General features: G+C 43.5%; 1 protein-coding gene and 1 long non-coding RNA gene across 3 annotated transcripts in view; one reads left to right on the plus strand and one right to left on the minus strand.

Moving 5' to 3' along the window:
* LOC310828276 (collagen alpha-4(VI) chain-like) overlaps positions 1–26035 on the plus strand; it is a 100046-nt gene that overhangs the window by 70398 nt on the left and 3613 nt on the right. For both annotated transcript variants that reach the window (XM_083705461.1, XM_083705462.1), the window contains 11 exons: positions 2914–2949; positions 4883–4945; positions 8290–8352; positions 9542–9577; positions 10870–10906; positions 12679–12690; positions 13510–14003; positions 17704–17794; positions 19340–20011; positions 21858–21954; positions 22765–22922. In XM_083705461.1, the coding sequence (XP_083561587.1) occupies positions 2914–2949; positions 4883–4945; positions 8290–8352; positions 9542–9577; positions 10870–10906; positions 12679–12690; positions 13510–14003; positions 17704–17794; positions 19340–20011; positions 21858–21954; positions 22765–22922 (1759 nt within the window). The remainder of the gene's footprint in view (positions 1–2913; positions 2950–4882; positions 4946–8289; positions 8353–9541; positions 9578–10869; positions 10907–12678; positions 12691–13509; positions 14004–17703; positions 17795–19339; positions 20012–21857; positions 21955–22764; positions 22923–26035) is intronic.
* The window catches only part of LOC310828506, a 37359-nt gene continuing 19564 nt past the window's right edge, over positions 8241–26035 (minus strand). The window contains exon 3 of the long non-coding RNA XR_014556981.1: positions 8241–8341. This is a non-coding gene — a long non-coding RNA (uncharacterized lncRNA). The remainder of the gene's footprint in view (positions 8342–26035) is intronic.

Consider the following 26035-nt stretch of genomic DNA (forward strand, 5'->3'; position numbering starts at 1 on the left):
GTTGAATAGACTCATAGAATCATTGAATTGTAGACTTGGAAGGGGCCACAAAGGTCACCTGGTCCTGCAACACAGGAATATATTGCCCAATGTGGGGCTCAAACCCACAATCCTGAGATTAAGAGTCTCGTGCTCTACCGGCCAAGCTAACGCACACATTGGGGATGTAACCATTCTCATTTTGTTTAGCAAACACAGCCCATACTTGCCAGCCAGTCTGTTAAAAGTGCCCCTGATCACACTTGCACCCATACATGGCTGTTTGTCACCACTGCGAGCAGTTTCCAAAATCTTGGGTCTGTTTGCCTGCTTGGGTGTGGGAATCCTAATCTTTGTTAATGCAGGAATGCTTATTAATTTACTGGTAGGGATGAGAGAAGCGTGCTTGTAGTGACTGTGTGCAAAAAGGGTCAGGAGCTGAACAAAGCAACGCTTACATCCAAGTCGTTATGCTTTGGTAAGCCCAGCTCAGTGGTGGATTTGGTGCCCTGTGCGAGGCCAAAATCCTGGAGCTCTCCCGCCTGCTTCCCAAAGCTGGGATAGTGCTAAGTAGGCTTTGGGGTGGGAGGGCTCTAGGATCCTACCAGAGCCTCATACCTCCTTCCCAAAGCCCAACGCCTTGCTTTCTGGGCTTTGAGACAGCGCTCAGGGCCCAATGTGTGCACACCACTTGCAGAGCCCTAAATCGCCCCCTTCTCAGAAGAAAGGGCAGCCAATTCGTAGCACAGTTTGCTTCCTTTGTCATGCTGGCTCATGTCCTGGCTTTGCATAGTCACATGCAGAGTGAAGCTTTATGAGCCAAAGTGCCAAGAGGCCTCCTTTGGATGAGAGTGAGGCAGAGCACATTGGTAACGTTCCATTGTTGATTGCGGACAGCACAACGCCACAAGCGCAACCCATTCCATAACTGACAAGGGACCCATGTTGCTGAGATCATATAACAAAATAGATTCCATTCAAAACCAACATTAAAAGTCAGTATAAATTTTGTTGCATTACCTGGAGACCTGGATATTTGCCTGCTGATTTTTTCTAGTGTCCAAAACAAACAGTGGAATGGAATGCAGCACTCAACACTTCTGATGCATGATAAATAGTTGTGATTGGGAAAGAAGCACGACAATCTTTCCTGTATCAAGTATGGTATTCTGGAGTCTGACGGTCGTCCAAAAACTGCAGAGGGAGATGTATAAGGACTAATTTCATGGAAAGTTAGTTCTTCTGGTTGAATGTGGAAGGATGCATTGGCAGCTTCTGCCTTCTGAAAGAAGGTACAGGGTTATAAAGACTAGGACTAGCCACCTGAGAAACAGTATCTACCCAAATGCGATTTTGGTTTTAAACGCAGTGTAAGTATTCAATATGGGATGTGGGTGGCGCTGTGGGTTAAACCACAAAGGCTAGGACTGGCCGATCAGAAGGTTGGCGGTTCAAATCACCGCAATGGGGTGAGCTCCCGTTGCTTAGTCCCTGCTCCTGCCAACCTAGCAGTTCGAAAGCACAAAGTGCAAGTAGATAAATAGGTACCACTCTGGTGGGAAGGTAAACGGCGTTTCCGTGTGCTGCTCTGGTTCGCCAGAAGCGGCTTAGTCATGCTGGCCACACGACCCGGAAGCTGTATGCCGGCTCCCTCGGCCAATAAAGCGAGATGAGCGCCGCAACCCCAGAGTCGGCCACGACTGGACCTAATGGTCAGGCGTCCCTTTACCTTTAAGGTATTCAATTATGGGGTATCAGAGTTTTTAGGGGCTACCCAGGCTGGGATAGCTGGGATAACAGGCTTGTAGGTTTTTGAATGTCTGGTGTAGATTTTTCCAATTTCGTTGTTCTGTATGGGACAATAACAATAAAGATTAGCATATCGTAGGGTGAATGGATCCTACGGGCTTTATTGTAACCAGCTCAGGATTCACTCTCCTGCTCGTCCTGATGCTTGCTTCCTGATGCTGCATCAGTGGCGTAGCGTGGGTTGCCAGTGCCCGGGGAGGGAAGGAAGGAAACAGACAGTGTACACATGTGCGTTCAACTGCCTAAAGCATCTGCGTTACCCAGGAGATTGCAGCCGTAGAGATAAGAAGAGTCGTTCCGTTGTCAGGCGACGTCATTTCCTGTTTTGCATGGAGAAGCTGTTTTCAACAGAGCCCAGTGTCGGAAGCACTTAGCTGTACTGAGGCAGCACTGGGTGCTGAAATTGCGCGACCCCAACAAATTTTGTGCCCAGGGCAACCTCCCTGCAACCGCCTCCACACTTTGCCACTGTGGTACATGAATGATTTTGACAGTGCACTAATCTGCACCTCCATTATTGCATTATTCTACCTCTCCTTTGATGCCAGAGTAACTCACCTGGGCGACTGGTGTATTGTCATAGCCAGTGACATTTTTGTATTCTCCACCCTATTCAGACATTATCCTCCATGTGATTAGGATCATATGGAGGAAGAGAGGCGCCTTGTCCACTATACAGTACCAGCATATCAGGTTTCTTAAGCTGATGATTAACTTTTCTAATGAAGCAGATAACTGCAGTACTGTTGGAGTGGCCATGAGATGTAAGAAAAGCTGCCTGGGATATGACACCAGACACACTTGATGACACATTCAACTTGGCTTTACTCAGAGTATACCCATTGAAATGAATGAACATGACTATGTATGGCCTATTTATTTCAATGGGCTTGCGCTGAGTAATATATATAATTGCATTTGCATTTATAAACAGTTAAAATAGTTGCATATGTAAAGCAATACAACACACACTCCAATACAGATACAAAATTGCAAATGTGTTTAATCTAAAAGAAAAGAAAACAGAACAATTCTTTTTAAAGCAACAGCAAAGAAAAGGTTGTGAAACGGCCAGCAAGGAAGTCACATGAGATCAAAGTTTTGTTTCTGTTTCTTTAATTCCAGGGGCAGCCTGGATTTCCTGGAAACCCTGGACTGCAGGTATTGCTTATACTTCTACAGTGACTCATTTATGTTTCCTGTATGGGTTGTGTCAGGGACTCAAGAGCGGGAGCACAGGGAAGGGAGGAGATGGAGAGCGAGGGGGAGCAATCCGAGGGCAGCGTAGGAGAAGATGACAGTAGCCTGAGAGATTCCATGAGCCTCTCCAGCGAATTGGAAGATTCACAGAAGGGGGCGCCGGTGGCCAGGGCAAGGGGGGCCCCAAGGGAATCCAGAAACAAGGGGCCAGCGGGGACTCCCAGAGCAGCAGTTGGAGATCAGGACCAGCTTCCCCACCAGAGCGTAGTGGGGGGGAGGAGTCCCAGGTATCGGGGCCAGCGTATTCACCACCAGGGAGAGAAGATGAGTCAGGGTTGACCATGCCTACATCGGAGAGTCAGGCAACGGAGGGGAGGTCACATCCAGCCAGCTTCCAGAAGGAAGGAAGCAGTGATAGAAGCAGTGTAACGGTCAGGAGGAGGATCACGGGGTTGGCGCGAGAGCCAAGTTCAAATGTACAGGAGCGCGGGACAGCAGAGAACGAGGATTGGGAACCAGGTCCTAAAGCCCGCAGGAGGCAGGGGGAGGAGTCAGGCGACTCAGCGTCAGAAGAGTCCAGAATGGTGAATGCCCCAGCGGGCAGGAGGACCCAGAGGAGGAGAGAGGAGAGGAAGAGGTGGAGCAGGGCTAGGATCTTAAACTGGTGTCAGAGGGGAGGAGATTCAGACGGAGCTTCGCCGGTCTAGGGTTTAAGACGTAGAGCTGCGCGCTGCGGCTTTGAAATGGAAACTGAACTTCAATAAAGACTTTTGTACATAACGACAGCCTGGCGTTGGTCCTCTGTGAGCTGGGACCTAGGGGCAGCTCTGACAGGTTGTTTTAATGCGGGTGGCGCTGTGGTCTAAACCATCAATCCTCTTGGGCTTGCCAGTCAGAAGGTCGGCGGTTTGAATCCCCACAACAGAGTGAGCTCCCGTTGCCCTGTCCCAGCTCCTGCCAACCTAGCAGTTCGAAAGCACACCAGTGCAAGTAGATAAATAGATACCACTGCAGCGGGAAGTTAAACGGCGTTTCCGTGCGCTCTGGTTTCTGTCACGGTGTTCCATTGTGCCAGTAGTAGTTTATTCATGCTGGCCACATGACCCGGAAAGATGTCTGTGGACAAATGCCAGCTCCCTTGGCCTGAAAGTGAGATGAGTGCCGCAACCCCATAGGTGCCTTTGACTGGACTTAACCGTCCAGGGGTCCTTTACCTTTTAAGTGCTATGTTTCTTATTTTCATAGTCTTTAACTAGATGTGTGGATTGGAGCCATGGTTCGGGGCAAGGGGAGTCCTAACACTTGTACCACAGCCTTGGTCCAGTTTGGAAGCCACAAAGTGGCTAAACGCATACCCTTTTTCTCCTCTTCAGCACATAGCAACTCTGGGACGGCGACAGGATAATGCACTCCCCACTGGTATAAAACCTTCTAGTGAAGAAGCAGCTCTGATCTTTGGACACATTAAGCTAGATTTGGGGTGGTGACACCCTGGCCAGAAAGAGGACCCTTGTTATTGAATTAATCCTTATGTATTTAATACAATTGAATGGATTATTGTTTAGACACGAATGTTGCTTTGGAATATTGCGATAGTTGCTATGTTTTGTTATATTGATTATTCTCATAATTAGGACAAAATACCAGCATAATTAACATATTCAGTATCAATACCAATTCCATTCTCTGTTAGCTGCTTTGGGTTTCTTTCAGGAAGGAAAATGAGATTATGGGCAATAAATGAAAGGAACCCTTTGGACTAGGGCTACCATAAAAGGACAAAGGCACACACAATAGCTTTGATCCAAATTAACTTTCTTTTTGTGCAAGGAAAGGCTAAGCTATCCAAACAGGAGCTCTTAGCTGCAAAACTCTACTTCTGATTCCTTTCTAGGGTGAAGATGGAGATCCAGGCGTTCCTGGAGATAAAGGCGCCAAAGGAATTAGGGGACAACGGGTGAGCATGAGAAATGATCCTAAGCGGTTTGATACGTGAGAAAGGAGAGTTCGCTTTATAACGGTTCTTAAAGCTCCTGATGGTTTCTTTCAGATACCTCACGCTAGAATCCAGTTGCCACAATTTGTGACAGTCTAATAATGCCTCAGAGCTGTGTGAAAATGGCCACTCAAAATCCTGCCCCCCCCCCCATTCTGTGGGAATTTGCTGGATATTCTCTGGGCTTATTCAACATTTTGAGGGCAGTGAAAAAGAATAAGAAAATGTTTCTGTGCACTGCAGATCATTTTAAGATCTTATTAGGGAAAAACCAATAGAATATCTGTTTTAATTGACAATATGGGCCTGTAAGACAGAGTTGTTCCGCCTGGGCTTTGGCTTGGAGCCAATTTGATTCCCTCCCCCTCTTCCTTTTTCCTTTTCTTTTCTCCTCCTGTGGTGAGGCTGCATTTTAATGTTGTATTTAGCCTTGTTTTTTAAGTTGTATTTTAATTTTGTTTTTAAGTTGTATTCATTCAACTTATTTTTATTATTGCTTGTTAGCCACCCTGAGACCGGCTTTGGCTGGGGAGGGCGGGGTATAAATAAACATCATCATCATCATCATCATCATCATCATCATCATCATTATTATTATACTGTAGATCCCCAGTTATTTCTGGGACCAAGTGGTAATTTATAATGGATGTTTACTGTTTATTTATTTATGTTTGTCATATATATTTATGTGTGTGTACACACACAAACACACATAATAATAATAATAATAATAATAATAATAATAATAATAATTTGTTTATACGCCGCCGATCTGGCTGTGTACACACACACACACACACACACACACACACACACACACTCATTTTGAATATTGCCACAGCATGGCTCACCCAGATCTAGGGGTTTCACTCATAGATCTTCAGCATCAAATGCAACACAGAGGAAGAGCAGGGAGTACTCACTGAGTGTCATGTAGTGTGTGGTGCTTTTTGCAAAACAAATGCACTTCTGGTCCATTTTGGCTGAGTTATTACTGAAGGAAAATTTATTATTTCATACCGATAGAGGAAGGAAGTAACACTTGAGGGCAGTGTTAGAAATGGAGATATGAAAGCTAGGAGCTAAAAGGCACCTTAAATCAAGGTTACGGGTGCAACAACAGAACATCTAGGCACACTTTTTTCATAACAAGAATACAGTGGTGCCCCGCAAGACGAATGCCTCGTAAGACGAAAAACTCGCAAGATGAAAGAGTTTTTCGTTTTTTGAGTTGCTTCGCAATACTAAATTTCCCTTTGGGCTTGCTTCGCAAGACGAAAACGTCTTGCAAGTTTGTTTCCTTTTTCTTAAAACCGTTAATACCCAGGGAATCCGTGCTTCGCAAGACGAAAAAACTCGCAGAACGAAAAAACTCGCAGAACGAATTAATTTCGTCTTGTGAGGTACCACTGTACTGAAAAGAAACGAACTGCAGCTAAAATATTACGTTCATTTTTCACATGGTCTAGTCCTCATCTGAAAACTACAAAAACCAAAGCCATGCTTCCCCGCCTGCCTCCCTAATATTCTTAAGAGGGTCTCGTCTCCAGTCTTCAGCAAGTGGCTGGAAGTGGGGATGGCAGAAAAAAGTCCACCTTTCCTTCCACACTGCAGACAAGCCCTAGATTATCCCTATTCCCCTTTTCCTTCATATATATCTCTTTCTCTTTCTCTCTGTCTCTGTGTCTCTGTCTCTATCATTTCTATATTTTTTTGCCACCACAATTAACACATATTAAAGGCCTTTACAACTGGTAGCAGAGACACCCACCTTGAGTATCCAGTTCGCAAACCTAAGACTTAAGGGCTCTTCAGTGATCCCATTCCAAAATTTGTTTTGATTTTAAGCATCACTGTGAGAGTCTGAGGTAGTAAACCGTTTAACATGCACTCTTTAAACCATTGTAACTAACTGGCTAAGGGATGCGGGTGGTGCTGTGGGTTAAACCACAGAGCCTAGGACTTGCTGAGCAGAAGGTCGGTGGTTTGAATCCCTGCAACGGGGTGAGATCCCGTTGCTTGGTCCCTGCTCCTGCCAACCTAGCAGTTCGAAAGCAGGTCAAAGTGCAAGTAGATAAATAGGAACCCCTCCGGCAGGAAGTTAAACGCCGTTTCCATGCGCTGCTTTGGTTTGCCAGAAGCGGCTTAGTCATGCTGGCCACGTGACCTGGAAGCTGTATGCCGGCTCCCTCGGCCAATAAAGCGAGATGAGTGCCGCAACCCCAGAGTCGGGCACGACTGGACCTAATGGTCAGGGGTCCCTTTACCTTTAACTAACTGGCTAGTATATTTCTTCATTGGCTCCCAGTACATTTCCGGGCACAATTCAAAGTGTTGGTGCTGACCTTTAAAGCCCTAAACGGCCTCGGCCCAGTATACCTGAAGGAGCGTCTCCACCCTCATCGTTCAGCCCGGACTCTGAGGTCCAGCACTGAGGGCCTTCTGGCGGTTCACTTACGGTGAGAAGTGACGTTACAGGGAACCAGGCAGAGGGCCTTCTCAGTAGTGGCACCCGCCCTGTGAAACACCCTCCCCCCAGATGTCAAGGCAATAAACAACTATTTTACTTTTAAAAGACAACTGAAGGCGGCCCTGTTTAGGGATGTTTTTAATGTCTGATGCTGTATTGTTTTTAATATTTGGTTGGAAGCCACCCAGAGATGGGCAGGGTATAAATAAATTATTATTGTTATTGTTTCAAATTAAAAGCACATCATAAATTAAAAGTACATTAAACAAGGCAACTGAAACCTAAGCAAAACATGTTGGGTTGAAAAGAAAAGAAAAGAACAGAAAGTTTTCAGGTCCCCAATCCATGCATGTTTTACTTGGGAGGAAGCCCCATTGAACTTGGTTGGGATTTACTTCTGAGTAACAGTGGCAATTTTAATCTGAAATCTTAAACGCTGTACTGCACCCGGAGCTCAGAAACTGCTCGTGTTTATGAAATTCCTTGTCGCAAAATGCGCCTAGAGCAATGGGAGTTTCGAACTCTGCTTGCGAAAAAAGAATTGGTAGGAGCAGGCTCCAAGCTCATTTGCTATCTTTAGCAATATTAAAATGTGAAATAAAATCGAATCCAGAGCTGCCTAACTTTATTCACAGGCAGAGAACTGGGGGGAGGAAGGCATTTCATTGGTACCTGAAATTTCACTTCAAGGGAGCTGAAATTATCCAAGAGTTTGGAAGGAACCTAAAAAATGAAACTTTCAAAAAAAATTCAAAACCTCCAAACCTTTTGTTTTCGCTTATGAAGCCTGAAACAAGTTGTGTTATTTTAATGGGGCCTTTGCATTTTTTTAAAGGGCCGTGGTGGAACACCAGGAGCAGTTGGTGATCCAGGACGCTGGGGAGAACCTGGAAGAATGGTAACAAAACACAGATTAATACTGAACTGTGAAACCAAATATAGCTGAAAATACATTATCAAATTATATTTTCTGGATCAGGCTTATATAAACAAAAACATGGCTATGAGTCTCATCTGCAAAATCAACAGCACAGTATAGAAGTAGCTCAGTGTTGAATTCAAATCATGCTTTCCTTTTCAAAATTGCTCCATGTATGTGTGAAAGAATCTGGGGTGGGGGAAGAAATGATTTTGAGTTCAATCTAGAATCTTGATTTTGTTGCTGTTGTTTAGTCGTTTAGTCATGTCCGACTCTTCGTGACCCCATGGAGCAGAGCATGCCAGGCACTCCTGTCTTCCACCGCCTCCCGCAGTTTGGTCAAACTCATGCTGGTAGCTTTGAGAACACTGTCCAACCATCTCTTCCTCTGTCGTCCCCTTCTCCTTGTGCCCTCCATCTTTCCCAACATCAGGGTCTTTTCCAGGGAGTCTTCTCTTCTCATGAGGTGGCCAAAGTATTGGAGCCTCAGCTTCAGGATCTGTCCTTCCAGTGAGCACTCAGGGCTGATTTCCTTCAGAATGGAGAGGTTTGATCTTCTTGCAGTCCATGGGAGCCTGGCATGCTCTGGTCCATGGGGTCACGAAGAGTCGGACACGACTAAACGACTAAACAACAATGAAAATAACATACAGAAATGCATTCTACTAAAGGGAAATTGCATACAAATATGTGTATATTAAGCAAAATTATTAGGAGAAATCACACAAAAATACTGATGAATCTTCATGAAGACTTAAAAATAAAAGTAATTGTAAACTGATTTGAAAATGTGGAGAACACAATTTAAGATTGGGAAAAGGAGAAACGGAAATTGACATATTCACCCATCCCTACTTTGGGCGTAAGACTAAGCAGAGAAAAACAGCTGCCATTTTCTGCTTGAAAACCCACATGCTTGTTTGTTTGTGGTTTGGCTTTTTACCCAACGTGGGATTTGAACCCACGACTACAAGTTTAAGAGTCTCATGCTCTACCAACTGATGCAAACCAGGAAAATATATGAAACTTTCCTCTCTCTCTCTCTCTCACACACACATCATATTGGGGTGTGTTCATCAGCATGTGTGTATGTATTTATGTACAAGTGTATACAGAAATGGGGGAAGAGGGTAATTTGATTTCCTAAATGTATACCTGCTTTTTTCAGGGTCATAAAGGACAAAAAGGCGAACGAGCAATGACGGTATGCGATAAGCTGCTTCCTCACTCCAGAAACTTATCAACTAGTAAATGAAAATATACATAGAATCGTGTTCTTAACTGCCGAGCTTCAAAATTCTTCCTTGCTAAAGGAAAGGGCAACAAATGATCAGTGAAGCAGGCACTGGGTGGCGAGTTCCCGCCTCCCACCAGTAGAAATAAACACACAAGACACCGATATTTAGGTTAATGGGCTAAAATTGGCCACAACTTTATTGGTTACAGGTGATGAGCGGTATTGGCTTAGGCATTGGTCCTAATCGACTATCCGGCTTCAGTCTGTCAGCCTGAAAGACCGGGAAGGGTTAACACCAGCAGTGGGACCCCTGCACATCAACTAGGCACTCCCCCGGGGTCACCGCTCGGGGGTGTGCCTTGGGCCCTGGCCTTCATAGGCTTTGGACGGGGCCATGCCCCCCGGAATCCTTTACTGGACTATCCTTCAGAAACCGGGGGAGGTGATGGCGCTCCTCCCCACATTCATCTACATAACAGTACCCCGACCAATGCCTAACCGCTAAACCGAGGAAGTTGTGACGATTTGCTATGAGGTAGGCGAAATAACCAAATAGCTGGTCCCAATTTGCCAAGTGGAAAATTCCTACCAGGCCCCTTAACGGCGACCAACCGAAGTCCATAGCAAGGTCAAAGGAGAAACCTTGAAGGGCAGGTGGGTGGGAAATTCACCCAGCTGAGCGGCGGCCAAAGAGGACGCTCCTCTGCCGCGCTTGCCTTAAATGCGGCAAGCCACACCCCCTGAGCCAGCCGATTGGCTGGCCAGGGGAATGACATGGCAGAGGATTCCCCTGATCGTGCAGGGCTGGGAGCCAGCCTCCGCGCGAGTGTTGGGGGCGGGACGCCTGCAACACCACCTCCTCCAGAGGTCAGAAGTGGCTTTGGATGGGAGAAGTGGGAAATCTGGGCTGAAACATGAAACCTGGTACAGTTCCAACTAATGTCTGCCACGGTAGAGTTTCATTTTTTGACAGCTTAGTGGTTATTTATTGTATCAGGTTAATTTAATTGCCTTTTGTTTATTTACTACATGCTGTTTTAGGATTGTTGTACGCAGCCTTCCGATGCCCACCTGGCAACTGACATTTCATTGACAGCAAATAAAATTTGTCGTAGCTGTTAAAAATGAGAGCTGTATTTTAGAATGGGCTGCAGCCTTATGCATACTCACCTGGGACGAAGTTCCATTGAACTCACTGTGATTTAGGCATGCCTAGAGTTGCACCATTGACCACATTGGTTTTTCCCCCTTATCTACAGCCTTGTGAACTTGTAAACTTCACCAGAGGAAACTGCCGTAAGTAATGACCTCCTCTTAGTACTAAAGACTAGCAGAGGGCCTTGCCAATCTGATAGTTGTAATTTGACACAGGTTGTGTGCACTAAATGTTTAGGGAAGTTTTTAATGTGTGACATTTTAATGTATTTTTAATCTTTGTTGGAAGCCGCCCGGAGTGGCTGGGGAAACCCAGCCAGATGGGCAGGGTACAAATAAGAAATTATTATTATTATTATTAAATAGATTTAATTCTCCATCCTTTGGGGGATTTCTTTAAAAGTGAACCCCTTTCCTGTCAAATGAGCTTACTTTCAAAAGCTGTGGTGTCCAAAAGAAGACAGGATTATTGCACCTTTAATAAAGGTAAAGGAACCCCTGACCAATAGGTCCAGTCGTGACCGACTCTGGGGTTACGGCGCTCATCTCGCTTTATTGGCCGAGGGAGCCGGTGTACAGCTTCCGGGTCATGTGGCCAGCATGACTAAGCCGCTTCTGGCGAACCAGAGCAGCGCATGGAAACACCGTTTACCTTCCCGCCGGAGTGGTACCTATTTATCTACTTGCGGCTTTTGAACTGCTAGGTTGGCAGGAGCAGGGACCGAGCAATGGGAGCTCACCCCGTCGTGGGGATTCGAACCACCAACCTTCTGATCGCCAAGTCCTAGGCTCTGTGGTTTAACCCACAGTGCCACCCGCGTCCCTTTAATAGTTGTCTGGAAAAGGTATCTCAGCAGGTTTAACTTTTTCATGGACACTACTGTTAAAGGTGGAAGAACCCTGTCTCTCTTTTGCATCTGCCCTTGGTTAGGAGTGTAAATGGAGGACAGCAGTAACAGCACTGGACTGTATTGATCTGTCTTTTACAATAACACCCCAAAGGATAAAAATATTCTCTCTCTCTCTCTCTCTCTCTCTCTCTCTCTCTCTCTCTCTCTCATTCTAATTTTATCAATCCTTTGAACATTGTCCCAATGTACAAAAACGGAAAACGATAAATTATGAAACCTTTACAGATACACACATTATAATTTTTGCATCTAAATTGACTTTATTTACTAGTAGCATTCCAGTTAGGACCTGTCTCAAACCGGTCATGTTCTCCTGAAATCTTCAGTTTGCAGATGGTCTTTAATCCTCACAATGGCTATAGTGAGGTATTATCTTATAAATAGGCCTAAAAATACCAAGTCCTGTAACTACTCAACAGCCTTGTTCACACAGCAATCCGCCATGATATGTTAAAGCTGATTGTCCAAACCCTCTCCTGTGACTTAACTGTGGTTTGTTTACTGCCAACAAATCATAATCAGAAGCCATAGTTGCTTGTGCTAACTATGGTTGGACAATATGTGTGAACCCCGCACCTTTCCTTAACCATGGCTTGCTTGCTTACCAGCCTACAAAGGCAAGAGCTGCTGGAAAACAAAACATAGTTTAGAGAAATAAGCCAGGATTTAATTGATCGTCTAAGGGACAACTTGTGGTGAACTCGTGAAGAAAACATGGCTTGATGTTATGTGCAAACCAAGCCAACGATTTCATGACTGGGCTAAAATCTGACCTCACAATTCCCGGCTTAAATAAGGCATGCTGTGACTACATTCTTTCTGCTACTTTGCTTTATCCAAAGCTGAAAGCGAATTTTTCATTGAAGGTCGCAACAAGCGAACAGCTTGACACAGGTTCTGTCTGTGTGTTTTTGAGGGTTGTTATGGGATATGCTGTATGTAAATGAACAAAACCAAGAGACACTAAGTGACATTAAACCACCTTTCTTTTATCCCATCCAGCTTGCTGTATAGGTAAGTAGATCTGCATTGGCTCTCAGTACGTTTCCGAGCACAATTCAAAGTGTTGGTGCTGACCTTTAAAGCCCTAAACGGCCTCGGTCCAGTATACCTGAAGGAGTGTCTCCACCCACATCGTTCAGCCCGGACACTGAGGTCCAGCACCGAGGGCCTTCTGGCGGTTCCCTCATTGCGAGAAGTGAGGTTACAGGGAACCAGACACAGGGCCTTCTCAGTAGTGGCACCCGCCCTGTGGAATGCCCTCCCTTCAGATGTGAAGGAAATAAGTAGCTACCTTATCTTAAAAAGACATCTGAAGGCAGCCCTGTATAGGGAAGTTTTCAATATTTAATGCTGTATTGTTTTTAACACTCGATTGGAAGCCGCCCAGAGTGGCTGGGGAAACTCAGCCAGATGGGCAGGGTACAAATAAATAAATTGTTGTTGTTGTTGTTGCTGTTGTTGTTGTTGTTACTATTACTATTACTATTACAGTGGTACCTCAGGTTACATATGCTTCAGGCTACATACACTTCAGGTTACAGACTCCGCTAACCCAGAAATAGTGCTTTAGGCTAAGAACTTTGCTTCAGGATGAGAACAGAAATTGTGCTCCGGCAGCGCGGCGGCAGCAGGAAGCCCCATTAGCTAAAGTTGTGCTTCAGGTTAAGAACAGTTTCAGGTTAAGAATGGACCTCTGGAACGAATTAAGTACTTAACCCAAGGTACCACTGTATTATTATTATGTGAACAGATTCTGTTTCAACATATAGGAAAAGGTATCTTTTTTCCTGAAAATCTTCTGACTTTTTTCTTCTCCTCCACAATGGCAAGGTATGAACAAGTGTCCAGTATACCCAACTGAAGTAGCGTTTGCCCTTGATATGTCTGAAGATGTTACCCCGGAATCCTTTGACAGGATGAAAGACATCATGACGTCTTTGCTGAAGGGTATCGAGATTAGCAGGAGCAACTGCCCGACTGGCGCACGGGTGTCGGTTCTGTCCTATAACACCAATACGAAGTACCTCATCCGGTTCTCTGACTTCCAGAGGCCGGAGCTTCTGATGGAGGCAGTTCAGAGAATTCCACTGGAGAAGTCCTCTGGCAGGCGGAATATCGGAAGGGCCATGAGGTTCGTGGCCAGGAATGCCTTTAAGCGTCATCGTCAAGGCGCTCTCATGAGGAACGTTGCAGTATTTCTCACCGCTGGACCTTCACAGGATGCCACCTCCATCAATACAGCCGTATTGGAATACAGCGCCCTAGATATCACACCTGTGGTCATTGCCCTCAGGGAAGTGCCTAATGTGAGACAAGCCTTTTCGGTAAGCAGGCTGCAATCGGAAACACTTTTGGCATTATGTTGTTGTTGTTGTTGTTTAGACATTTAGTCGTGTCTGACTCTTCATGACCCCATGGACCTGAGCATGCCAGGCACTCCTGTCTTCCACTGCCTCCCTCAGTTTGGTCAAACTCATGCTGGTAGCTTCGAGAACACTATCCAACCACCTCGTCCTCTCTCGTCCCCTTCTCCTTGTGCCCTCCATCTTTCCCAACATCAGGGTCTTTTCCAGGGAGTCTTCTCTTCTCATGAGGTGGCCAAAGTACTGGAGCCTCAGCTTCAGGATCTGTCCTTCCAGTGAGCACTCAGGGCTGATCTCCTTAAGAATGGAGAGGTTTGATCTTCTTGCAGTCCATGGGACTCTCAAGAGTCTCCTCCAGCACCATAATTCCGAAGCATCAATTCTTCGGCGATCAGCCTTCTTTATGGTCCAGCTCTCACTTCCATACATCACTACTGGGAAAACCATAGCTTTTACTATACGGACCTTTGTTGGCATTAATGATCAGTCAGCAAATGCATACTGAGTGAATGGGTCTTGCTACTTAAATAAGCTCCTGTTCAGTACTTGTCTTGCTTGGTTCTTGTGAACTATAAAACATCCCTGTACTGAGAGCAAGCATGTCAGGGAAAAGGCCAGGCTAGAATACATCTGCTTATTATCTAGCTTTGTACTTGCAGGGCTGGGTTTTTGTTTTTGTTTTAAAGCACCCAAGAAGCATTTAAATGGGAGCATCTAAATACACACTCTACAAGCATCCCAGAAGCAGATACCCGCTCACATCTGCTGTTTATAAAGACCAGGGTTCAGTCACATCAGTTGCAGGAGAACCTGACAGCTGATTTGCAACAGCATTTAGTAAATTTTGCACTTTTTTTTAAAACCAAACATCTTATTGTCTAGCAGATGGTAATCAGACTGGAGGAATTCAAATTTTAATTCTGAGCCAGAATGTCAACGTTTGGGGGTCTGACTTCAGTGACAAATCCAAATTGTGAAATCGGACATTGGTTGAATTTTGAATTTCAGTTTCAGCTCTAGCTTCTGTGCTGCTTGCTCCCTAAGAAACATATAGCAAGATTTTGAAGTGTCCTACAGAATTGTTCTGGGGAAATGTAGAACAGCTTTCGAGGTTGGATCAAGAAGCTCTTTTGTATCGCTTGAGAAAAACGTTGCTTTAGACATCACCAGAATAGCCAGACAGTAGCAACGTGTTCAGACAAGTGGACCTCAGAGGTGGCGCAATGAGTTGGTGCGTCTGGCTGTTGACTAGAAAGTTGGTGATTCAAACCCACCCAGGGATGGCTGTGGGCAGGGGCTTGGACTAGATCATAGAATCATAGAATCATAGAATCATAGAGTTGGAAGAGACCACAAGGGCCATCGAGTCCAACTCCCTGCCAAGCAGGAAACACCATCAGAGCACTCCTGACATATGGTTGTCAAGCCTCTGCTTAAAGACCTCCAAAGAAGGAGACTCCACCACACTCCTTGGCAGCAAATTCCACTGTCGAACAGCTCTTACTGTCAGGAAGTTCCTCCTAATGTTTAGGTGGAATCTTTTTTCTTGTAGTTTGGAACCATTGCTCCGTGTCCGCTTCTCTGGAGCAGCAGAAAACAACCTTTCTCCCTCCTCTATGTGACATCCTTTTATATATTTGAACATGGCTATCATATCACCCCTTAAGCTCCTCTTCTCCAGGCTAAACATGCCCAGCTCCCTTAGTCGTTCCTCATAAGGCATCGTTTCCAGGCCTTTGACCATTTTGGTTGCCCTCCTCTGGACACGTTCCAGTTTGTCAGTGTCCTTCTTGAACTGTGGTGCCCAGAACTGGACACAGTACTCCAGGTGAGGTCTGACCAGAGCAGAATACAGTGGCACTATTACTTCCCTTGATCTAGATGCTATACTCCTATTGATGCAGCCCAGAATTGCATTAGCTTTTTTAGCTGCCGCGTCACACTGTTGGCTCATGTCAAGTTTGTGGTCAACCAAGACTCCTAGATCCCTCTCACATGTACTGCTCTCAAGCCAGGTGTCACCCATCTTGTATTTGTGCCTCTCGTTTTTGTTGCCCAAGTGCGATACTTTACATTTCTCCCTGTTAAAATTCATCTTGTTTGTTTGGGCCCAGTTCTCTAATCTGTCAAGGTCGTTTTGAAGTGTGATCCTGTCCTCTGGGGTGTTAGCCACCCCTCCCAGTTTGGTGTCATCTGCAGAGGTCTCTTCTGTGTTTCTAATTCCTTGTAATCTTGGTTTGTGACGTGGAAGTTCATCTACAGATTTTGGAGTGAATGTTAATTTGCAGGACTTAGAGCTTAATTCATTGCCAACTGAGTATTTGTGTTTGCACCAGAAAAAAAACAGCACACTGAAGCAAAATCTGGGCAGTATGAATGGATTCAACATCGCCATATAATGATGAAAGCATAATTAATCTCTATGGAAACATTGCATTCATACTTCCATTAACTCACTCTGTACCTTCACTCCTAGAAATCTGTTCTTCCAGTATCTGATTGGGCTTTCTTCCACCTCAGTCTACATAGCACTGTTTGTAAACAGAGCCTCAGTCATAACCCCTGTGGAAGTTAGGGCTGGCAGAATATAGCAATAATTTAGTCCAGGATTGTCTATTTCTTTTAATTGCTGTAGCATGCATTCATGAGAGTGAAAGCATATGCTTGACTTCCATTCCAACAATTTAACGACTTCTACAGAGTCTCAGATTTTCCTCTGATTGGCTGCCAACTTTTTAATCTTCTTCTCAGTTTTGCAAGCTGTAAACTCGAGAAAGAGCAGTGAGGAAATAATAATTCAGATTTGAAATAGCAAAACCTCCTAAAAGATGTCCAGCCAATTCTGAAGGCAGTACGATTGTTGGAGTATGAAATGGAAAGACAAGTTAAATACGTTGAGATCTCTTTCTTCCATTTTATCAGTGTGAGCAACACATGTTGAGTCCTTAATTTACCTTCCAGTTATTCTCCTCATAAATATGGTTTTCTTATCCTCCAACAGCAATGTAGTAGTAGTAGTAGTTATTTCTATGTTGTCCTTTCTCTCATAGGATCCCAGCAGCATTACAATACAAAAATCACGAAATTTCAAATTAAAATATCTAAAAACTCCATATCTACAATAAGAAACCTAATTTAACACAGCCAGCTCACCATATCAGCCTCTGGCTCCCGGGACATATTTTATGTCCCCAAGACTGGGTGAATACTGTAAATACATCTTGGAACCTGAAAATTGTCAGTGTGGAGGACAAATGAACTTACCTAGGGAGTTCTACAATCGGGGTGCCAACACTGAGAAAGCGCTGTTTATGAAAACCACGGGTCATACCTGGTGATGAACAGAGACATCTGATCATCTGCTAATTGATGAGAGGTTGTCGATTTTGGTTGACCTCAAACCTTCCCAGCCTCTCATCCTACCTTCCATACTGTTCTGAAGGGTCCCTCAACCTTCTGGAGCAGATTATCAATGGGTGGAGATGGGAAGAGGAAGCATGGGTGAAAATCAGCTTCCTCCTTCCATTTGTGGAAGCATCTACTGGAAGAAAAACCTGTCTGTGAATGGAAGGGAGCCAATGGATTCCACCCTACATTTTTCATGCATTCCCTTTTGTTTAAATGTATTTTAATATTTTTTTAAAAAATTGCATTTATTTAGGCAGATGATACTCAGCGATTTCAGTTATTTGTCTGGGAAACAAAGGAGGATGAGAACTTGAACAGGGTCTCACGTTGTGCTCTCTGTTTTGGTAAGACCATTCATTTTGTTTGTTCTTAAATTAGTGTATGTAGAATAATCTCTCCTCCCACCAGTTCTGACAGGTCTTCTTAATTTCAGAACTCAAATTTATTCGTTTGGAAGTTGGATGAGTTTGCGGATAACAAGCACCAAGTATTCTAAATGTTGTTTAATTATTCTCAGCGGAAAAGCTACTGTGGCAATTCTCAGGTCAAGATGGCAGCAAAGACCTTGAGGCTAAAAGCTTCTGCCCACTTGCAAGGGACAGAGAGCCCCATTGAAATCAGTGGGATGTCTAAGTAAGCATTTATAGGATTGTGTAGGTAATGACGTAATCACAGTAGAGCCCAACTGGGAGCACCCCAAAGCAGATACCTTTCCCTATAAGTTGCCAGGATACCAGCAACTATATGTCCCTATATGTCCAGTCTATACGAATCAAATGCCCCATATTTCAGCATTTCAGCATACTCACAGGCCAAAATTACAGCCACCTGGGCAATACCCTATGGCTGTTACCATAAATGATCTACACTTATCATTTAATTTGTACATAAAGGAGGAAAAGGTGTAACTTTGCCATTACTGTTGCAAGAGGAAGCATATTTTGCTTCTGGGTGATTAATGCATATGTGACCGCAGGTATAATATTAAAATACACCTTTTCCATTGTCTCTCATATAGCATACCGTTTACCTGTTGTTTTTAGAAATATGCCTATTAATAATAATTTTAAAACATTGCTGATTATTTCAGGTCAGGATCCCTTTGGGGTTAGAATGCATGCTTTGCCAATTGTTTAATCTAACAGCTTCATTGACTAAACTTTGCAGCTGTAGTTTTTGAACATATGGAGAAAGTGCATTTTTTGGGGGTAAGCATTTGAAGACATTTGGTTTTTTTGCCTAATTTTCCATTGTTATTCTGGCCTGTGATTTTACCATTCTTGTATTATTATTTTTAGTGTTTTAAATTTTGATGTCTATTTGTATTCTCACCATGCAAACAGCCGTAAACAATGGAATAATTAGAACTAAATAATTAAGCAACAAAAAGTGCATTGTCTCATCTCTGAGTGAGGCCTAAATAAACTGTGGTATAAAGAAAATATATTTCAAGTAAGGAGCATGCTCTCCATTAGCTAGGATTATATATAACTTGGAATATATAGACCATAAAATATAGTCTCTCTTATATATACACCATATTTTTCCGTGTATAAGATGCCCCATGTATAAGATGAGCCCCCCCCTTTTAAAACCCAAAATTAAGAAAATGCAGTATGTATAAGACATGTATAAGACAACCTCTTATTTTAAATTTCAAAAATTTAAGGAAAATACAGTCTTATACACAGAAAAATACAGTATATATATAGAGAGAGAGAGAGTATAAATATGTTTTTTTCTGTTTTCTCTCTCAAATAGGGAGCATTTCAGAAATAATTGTTTAGAAATAGCTTTAAGAGAGAAGCAAAGCAAAATTTGAGCAGTGTCTAAACACATCTTATCAGACGCTCCATGCAATTCCTTGCTGCCTAATGTTTCTTTCACAGATAAGTGTAACCCTGCTCCAGAATGCCGGGTGATGGATTCCCCTCCCATCCTAATCAACATGGACATCACATACATCCTCGACAGCTCTCGGAACGTGGGGAGTGAGGACTTTGAGACCATGAAGACCTTTGTGAGCAACATGTTGGATTCTTTCGTCGTTGCTTCTCTACCCATGGAGTCGGATGGAGGGGCGAGGGTGGCCTTGGTGCAGCAGGCACCGCAAAATTTCACAGTCGACGGATTCTCAAGGCCAGTGAAAGGAGAGTTTGACTTGGTCTCCTATGACAACAAGAACCTGATGAAAATGCACATCGAAGAATCCGTTCGCCAGCTAGAAGGTCCATCAGCAGTAGGACATGCTCTAGACTGGACCATCAGCAACGTATTTTTGGAAGCCCCCAACCCAAGAAAACACAGGGTCATCTTTACAATACTCGGGAGTCAGACAAGTTCCTGGGACAGGGAGAAACTGAGGAAAATGTCACTAGAAGCCAAGTGCCAAGGATTCACTATGCTCACCTTAGCTCTTGGAAGTAGAGTTGACGATATGGAGATGACAGAACTCTCTAGCGCTCCAGTAGAGCAGCACCTGTTGGCCCTGGGCAGGACTGGTAAACTTGAATTGCCATATGCTCTGCAATTTAGTCGAGCCTTCTTAAATCTTTTAAAACGTAAGTGCTACGCAGTTTGGTGTGCTTCCTTTGCTACTGAGTGATGCTGTGCTAGAGGCTGTTTATCTGCCATTCTAGGTGGCCTGTTGCTTCGTACATAAATTTGCCTCGGTCCATTTATAGCAGTGGTGTCCAACAGGTCGATTGCAGTCTACTGGTAGATCCCCGCGAGGTTTTGGTAGATCATGGTCGATCTCTGGCTCTCTTTCCTTAGTGTCACTAAAACTGACTCCTGCCACACCCCCTCACCCCATCCTCCATTGTTGTATGATCTCTGGAAGGGAAGATGGAGCTTTCTCTGTGCTGCTGTTTTCATCTATATCCATCTTTTTGTGAATGACCCCTTTGTCCCTTGCCTTTAATCCCCCCCAAAAAAGTGGAATTTCCCCTCTAAAAGCATTTTTTTAAACCCCTCAAAATGGGCCTTTTCTCCTCTGTAAAAAAGCTTAACAACTTTTAATTTTTTTTAAAATTTTTAAATAATTTTTATTAAGTACAAATTAGAAAACATACATATTTACAACAAAAGAAAATACAAAGGAAAAGGAAAATACATATAACCAAGGAAAAAAATTAGAGAATACTTTGCCTCTTTTCATGTTTACAGTTATTTATACCTGTATAAAATGCTATTCACAATAAAGGAGTGAAATGAAAGAAAAGATATCAGAAAAAAAGAAAAAAAATGAACAAAGAAAAAATAAAGAAGTAAAAGAAAAGGATCGTAGGTGAATTTTTTAAAAAGTAGATAAGTATTCACTATACATATCCGTTTCCCATCTATATTTATATTCAATTGTATAGTTTCTTAAAAACATTGAGCTGACCCCCCCAAAAAACGGGGGCAGATCACTGCCAGTTTTTAATTCTGAAAGTAGATCACGGTCTCTTGAGAGTTGGTCACCCCTGATTTATAGGATAGATTATACTCTTACAGTGCCATCACATACTCTAAATGCCTACTCACTTGTAGACCTCAATGGGGATTGTGTCCAGGTGAGCAGTTAGAAAATTGCAGCTGTTAACCCATTTACAGGGGAATAAGCCCCATTGAACGTGGTGAGATTCACTCAGAAGTGAGTAAGCATGTCTCGGGTTGCACTCTTAAGCAATACACAAATTTGATCCCAGCTTGTAATTTTTCTTGGGGCAGGATTTGAATTGTTTTGGTGCAGAAGAAGCTTGGCATGAAATGGATGTCCACCAAGCTTCTTCAGAAGAGGCTGCAAAGTTTGCACTTGAGTGTTTTTCAGGGTGTTGTCCCTATTAGAAAAACAATCAAAACATTCACAGCAGATTAAAGGAGACCTAGGCAATGGCATCCCTCTATGTTTCCTGGAAGCATCACTCCTAAAGCTTCACTGCTGTTGCTTTGGAGCAAGAAAGGAGCCGTGGCTCTCAACCACAGTTAGGCAGGATTTAGTATAAATAATAAATTGTTGTGTTATTAGAAGAAGAAGAAGAGTTTATCACTACCCAAAGGAGTCTCAAAGTGGCTAACATTCTCCTTTCCCTTCCTCCCCCACAACAAACACTCTGTGAGGTGAGTGGGGCTGAGAGACTTCAGAGAAGTGTGACTAGCCCAAGGTCACCCAGCAGCTGCATGTGGAGGAGCGGGGAAGCGAACCTGGTTCACCAGATTACGAGTCTACCGCTCTTAACCACTACACCACACTGGCTCTCCTATCATCATCAGATTTATGGAGGGTGCCCAATATGTCCAGAAATTATAAATCTGAAAATTCCTAACACCATGTTCTATGGCAGTCCATGTTTTCAGTTTCGATTTACCCGGAGAACTCTGTGCTTACTTCATTGCTTTCCTTTCCCTTTTCTTTTCCCTCAGGAGAAATGAATCCTTATCCTCCTCCAGGCCTGCAGGAAGAATGTGAAACCCTGGATCGAGGAGACACTTACCAGCAGCTAATGAGGAGGACTGACAGGTACATGTCCCTCTCCTCTAGAATTAGGGACAAAAACATACATTGGCTTTAGCAGGAGCAGGAAGCAATATTTGGAAATGATCTAGCAACTCCCAAGGGACTGTGATCTACTTTCAGAATTAAATCTGACAGTGATCTACCCCCATTTTTTTTGGGGGGGGGGGGTTCAGGTCAAAGACAGAAGGCAGAAGGCCTTCTCAGTAGTGGCCCTCCCACCAGATGTCAAAGAGAACAACAACTACCAAACTTTTAGAAGACATCTGAAGGCAGCCCTGTTTAGGGAAGCTTTTAATGTTTGATGTATTACTGTATTTTAATTTTTGGTTGGAAGCCTCCCAGAGTGGCTGGGGAAGCCCAGCCAGATGGGCGGGGTATAAATTATTATTATTATTGTTGTTGTTATTATTATTATTGTTGTTGTTGTTGTTGTTATTTATGTTGTTGTTGTTAGGAGAGGAAATGCCCCTTTTTTGTTGAGCTTATTTTATACCCTGTTTTATGCCCATTTTGTTGGGGTTCCGTGGGGGGCACTTTTAAGGGGGAAGGGGATTAGTCGCTCACCAAAACAGTGCAGGGGAGAGGGACCGGGACCGGTGCTTTTAGGTAAAAGCAAAGGCAAATGAGCCCGCCATTGACAGCAACCTCCTGCAACCTCCTGGGGATCGACCAGTCGATCCCGATCGACCTGTTGGACATCCCTGATCTAGGGTATCCATATATCTTAGAATAATAGAATTTTTTGTATGACTCTTCTGCCAAACATATCTGAAGTCTTATCTCTTCCGCCCTGCCCTCCGTTCCCCTTTTCAGTATCGTTTTCCCTGAAATAGTTTACAATGATTCTTTGCCACCGTCAGCATCAGCCAGAGGAAACATGCAAGAAGAAATTACGGCAGCCACCCAAGAACCCATTAAGTACAGAGAAGAAGAGAAACAGTATGATGATTTCACAGACATCGGTGTTCAAGGTGAATGACGTTTTGAGCTAATTCAGAGAACAGTAGGTATGTTTGCTTGTATTAATAGATAGATAGACAGACAGACAGAAAGAACGACTGTGATATCCATCACCCCCTATAGTTATATTTCTCAGTGGTAGCTCCAATCTGCTGTGCTAAAGTTTGAGGTGGTTTGCAGCAAACAGAACGATCATCTGCCATTTGCCCCCAGAATGGAATCTATATATGGATCCAGTCATTCTGATGTCTATCACATTGTTGCCGCAGAGAAACAGTACCTGCGCTTTCTTCTTGCGTCTTTCTACATGTTCGATAAAGTTACATTCTTTTTTTAAAAAATAATTTTTATTGGAATTTTATTTACAACGTAACATAAACCCCCACCCCCCAATACACAACCCACCCTCATTAAATATGAACATAACATACAGTGAGCATAACATACAACAATACAAATAACGAAATAAAAAACTTCCTTTATCCTGTATCTGGCCTCCTTATTTACTTCTTATAAACTGTTTCCTTTATTATTAAGGTTTTTCTAATTATTACTTAAATATCCACAAAGTCTCCTGCAGACATTAATCAAAACAAGTCCAGGTATGTATTTTAGGGCACTGTTTTGTGAACTATTCTCTTCATTTTCCCCAAGCTTTTTGAAACTCTTGTCTAGTGTGATCTCTAATTGCCTCTGTTAATCTAGCCAGTTCAATATACTGGCTTGTCTTGCCATTCCTTTTTCGTTGGCACGCTTTCTTTTTTCCAGTTTTTAGCAATTAGGATCCTTGCCGCTCCTGTGGCATAGAGGAATATTTTCTGATCTTCTCTTGCTATACCTGTGTCCATTATCCCTAGTAGAAAAGCTTATGTATTTTTCACAAAGTTATAATTAAACATTTGATGTTCGTCATATACCGTGTTCCAGAAGCTTTTGATTTTTTCACAGGTCCACCAAACATGTATAAGTGTCCCCTCTGTTTTACCACACCTCCAGCACAGATTTGCTTTTGTCTGATACATTTTAGCTATTTTGGTACCATGTATAAAACACAGACTTGATGACACACCCCGAGAATAAGATTGTAACTTTATTTATAGATGGTTTATAGATAAAGTTACAATCTTATTCTCAGGCTTGAGTCATCAAGTCTGTGCACTCCCTACCTGCCATAATGTATGCTGCCACATGTGATTCCTGGCATATGGGCACATTTCAGTTACAACCCTTTCAAGAAATAAATCCAAGAACTGGATCTGCGTTCTGCCAAAGCCACACATTACAGTGGTACCTTGGTTCTCAAACTTAATCTGTTCCAGAAGTCTGTTCCAAAACCAAAGCGTTCCAAAACCAAGGCACGCTTTGTTACCAAAAAGGAGCAATGCAGCAGCGAGCAAAAGCTTCTGCAGCTGGCTGGAAAGCCAGACAGGATGTTGATGTTTGTGACTGTTACCATGGGAAGAAAGGGGCAGTCCATTCACCGTACTGAGCACCGGATGTTAGCTCAGTGTGTCATATGACCTGTACTGGAAGTACATGGGTGGAGTTTATTCTCTCTGCTGTTGATGTAAAGAGAGTGCAGACATGATTCTCTGTACTGCTGCAAAGGACAGAAATAAAAGCATGTAAATACATTTCTGCCTGTCTCTTTCCCCTCCCTGGGGATAGCAGGGAGGAGAGTGAAGGAGTGGTGTGTTCTTCTCACGTCTGAGAAGGATCGCCGATTACAGACCTCGCCTGTTTTCCTGCCGGGAGTCGCAGGGGGAGGTCACCGAGGAATTCAGCCGGTGCCTGAAGATTGGCACATTCCTCTGACAAGGCTAGATTCCAACACGCTTTCCCATGGAAAGGGATGCAAAATGGATCAATCCGTTCCAGACTTTTAAGAACAACTCCTAAAACAGCAATTACCATGAATTTTACTATCTAACGAGACCATTGATCCATAAAATAAAAGCAGTAATCAATGTACTGTACTATAAAATAAATTAGACAGTATTGTAGATGATAGAAATTAAAATTATTATTTTTTCTTACCTACACTGATGATAGGCATTGTTTGGATAGGGGGCTTCTATCCATTTCCATAGTCATACAATCAATCAATCAATCAATCAATCAGTAGCTGAACTGGGTTCCCATCACAAAAACAATGCACTGAAACAGCCTCAAAAACAAAAACGCACAATAAATAGCAAATACAAAAGTGTCAAACTTAATCCATTCTGGAAGTCCGTTTGACTTCCGAAATGTTCGAAAACCAAGGCGCAGCTTCTGATTGGTGCAGGCGCCCCAGAAACAATAGCCAACAACTGCATCGGACATTTGGCTTCCGAAAAACTTTAGAAAACCGGAACACTTACTTCCAGGTTTTGGCTGTTTGGGAACCAAGGCATTTGAGAACCAAGGCGTTTGAGAAACAACGTACTACTGTACAACATCATGGGGATATCCGCGTGAACATTCTGCCTCGTTTTATGGAAAGGATTGCCAGTTTGGCTAACATGTGACAACTGACCCCAAAAGTGTAGTACAGTGGTACCTCGGGTTACATATGCTTCAGGTTACATACGCTTCAGGTTACAGACTCTGCTAACCGAGAAATAGTACCTCGGGTAAAGAACTTTGCTTCAGGATGAGAACAGAAATCGGCACGGCAGCAGCAGGAGGCCCCATTAGCTAAGTGGTGCTTCAGGTTAAGAACAGTTTCAGGTTAAGTACGGACCTCCGGAATGAATTAAGTACTTAACCGGAGGTACCACTGTAATACTGATGTTTGGTCATGCATAATGTAGGCTGATGAGACAAAGTGGGTTTCATTCAAAGATTCCCTACTTCTGCCAGAATCTTGCCTCTCTGGAAGAAGGTTCCTCCTTTCAGAAGAAGACAACTTTTAGCTAAAACCCCATGTGTTTAATTGATGATGAGGTAAGCGATTTCTGTGAAAACAGCCTACAATCAAAAAGAGGTTGTCTTTGCCAGCTCGAAGAGATGTTTATAATTTTTAGTACATTGGAGCACTGCTTCTGGGTCTTCTTCAGATCAAAGTGGCCCTTGGGAAGACCAGAATTAACTATCAATTGGCCTCCTTCTGGCAGGAGCCAAGCCTTGGAACCACCATGTC

The sequence above is a fragment of the Podarcis gaigeae genome (genome assembly GCF_964106915.1).
Source record: "Podarcis gaigeae genome assembly, chromosome: 12".
In the NCBI taxonomy this organism is placed as follows: domain Eukaryota; kingdom Metazoa; phylum Chordata; class Lepidosauria; order Squamata; family Lacertidae; genus Podarcis; species Podarcis gaigeae.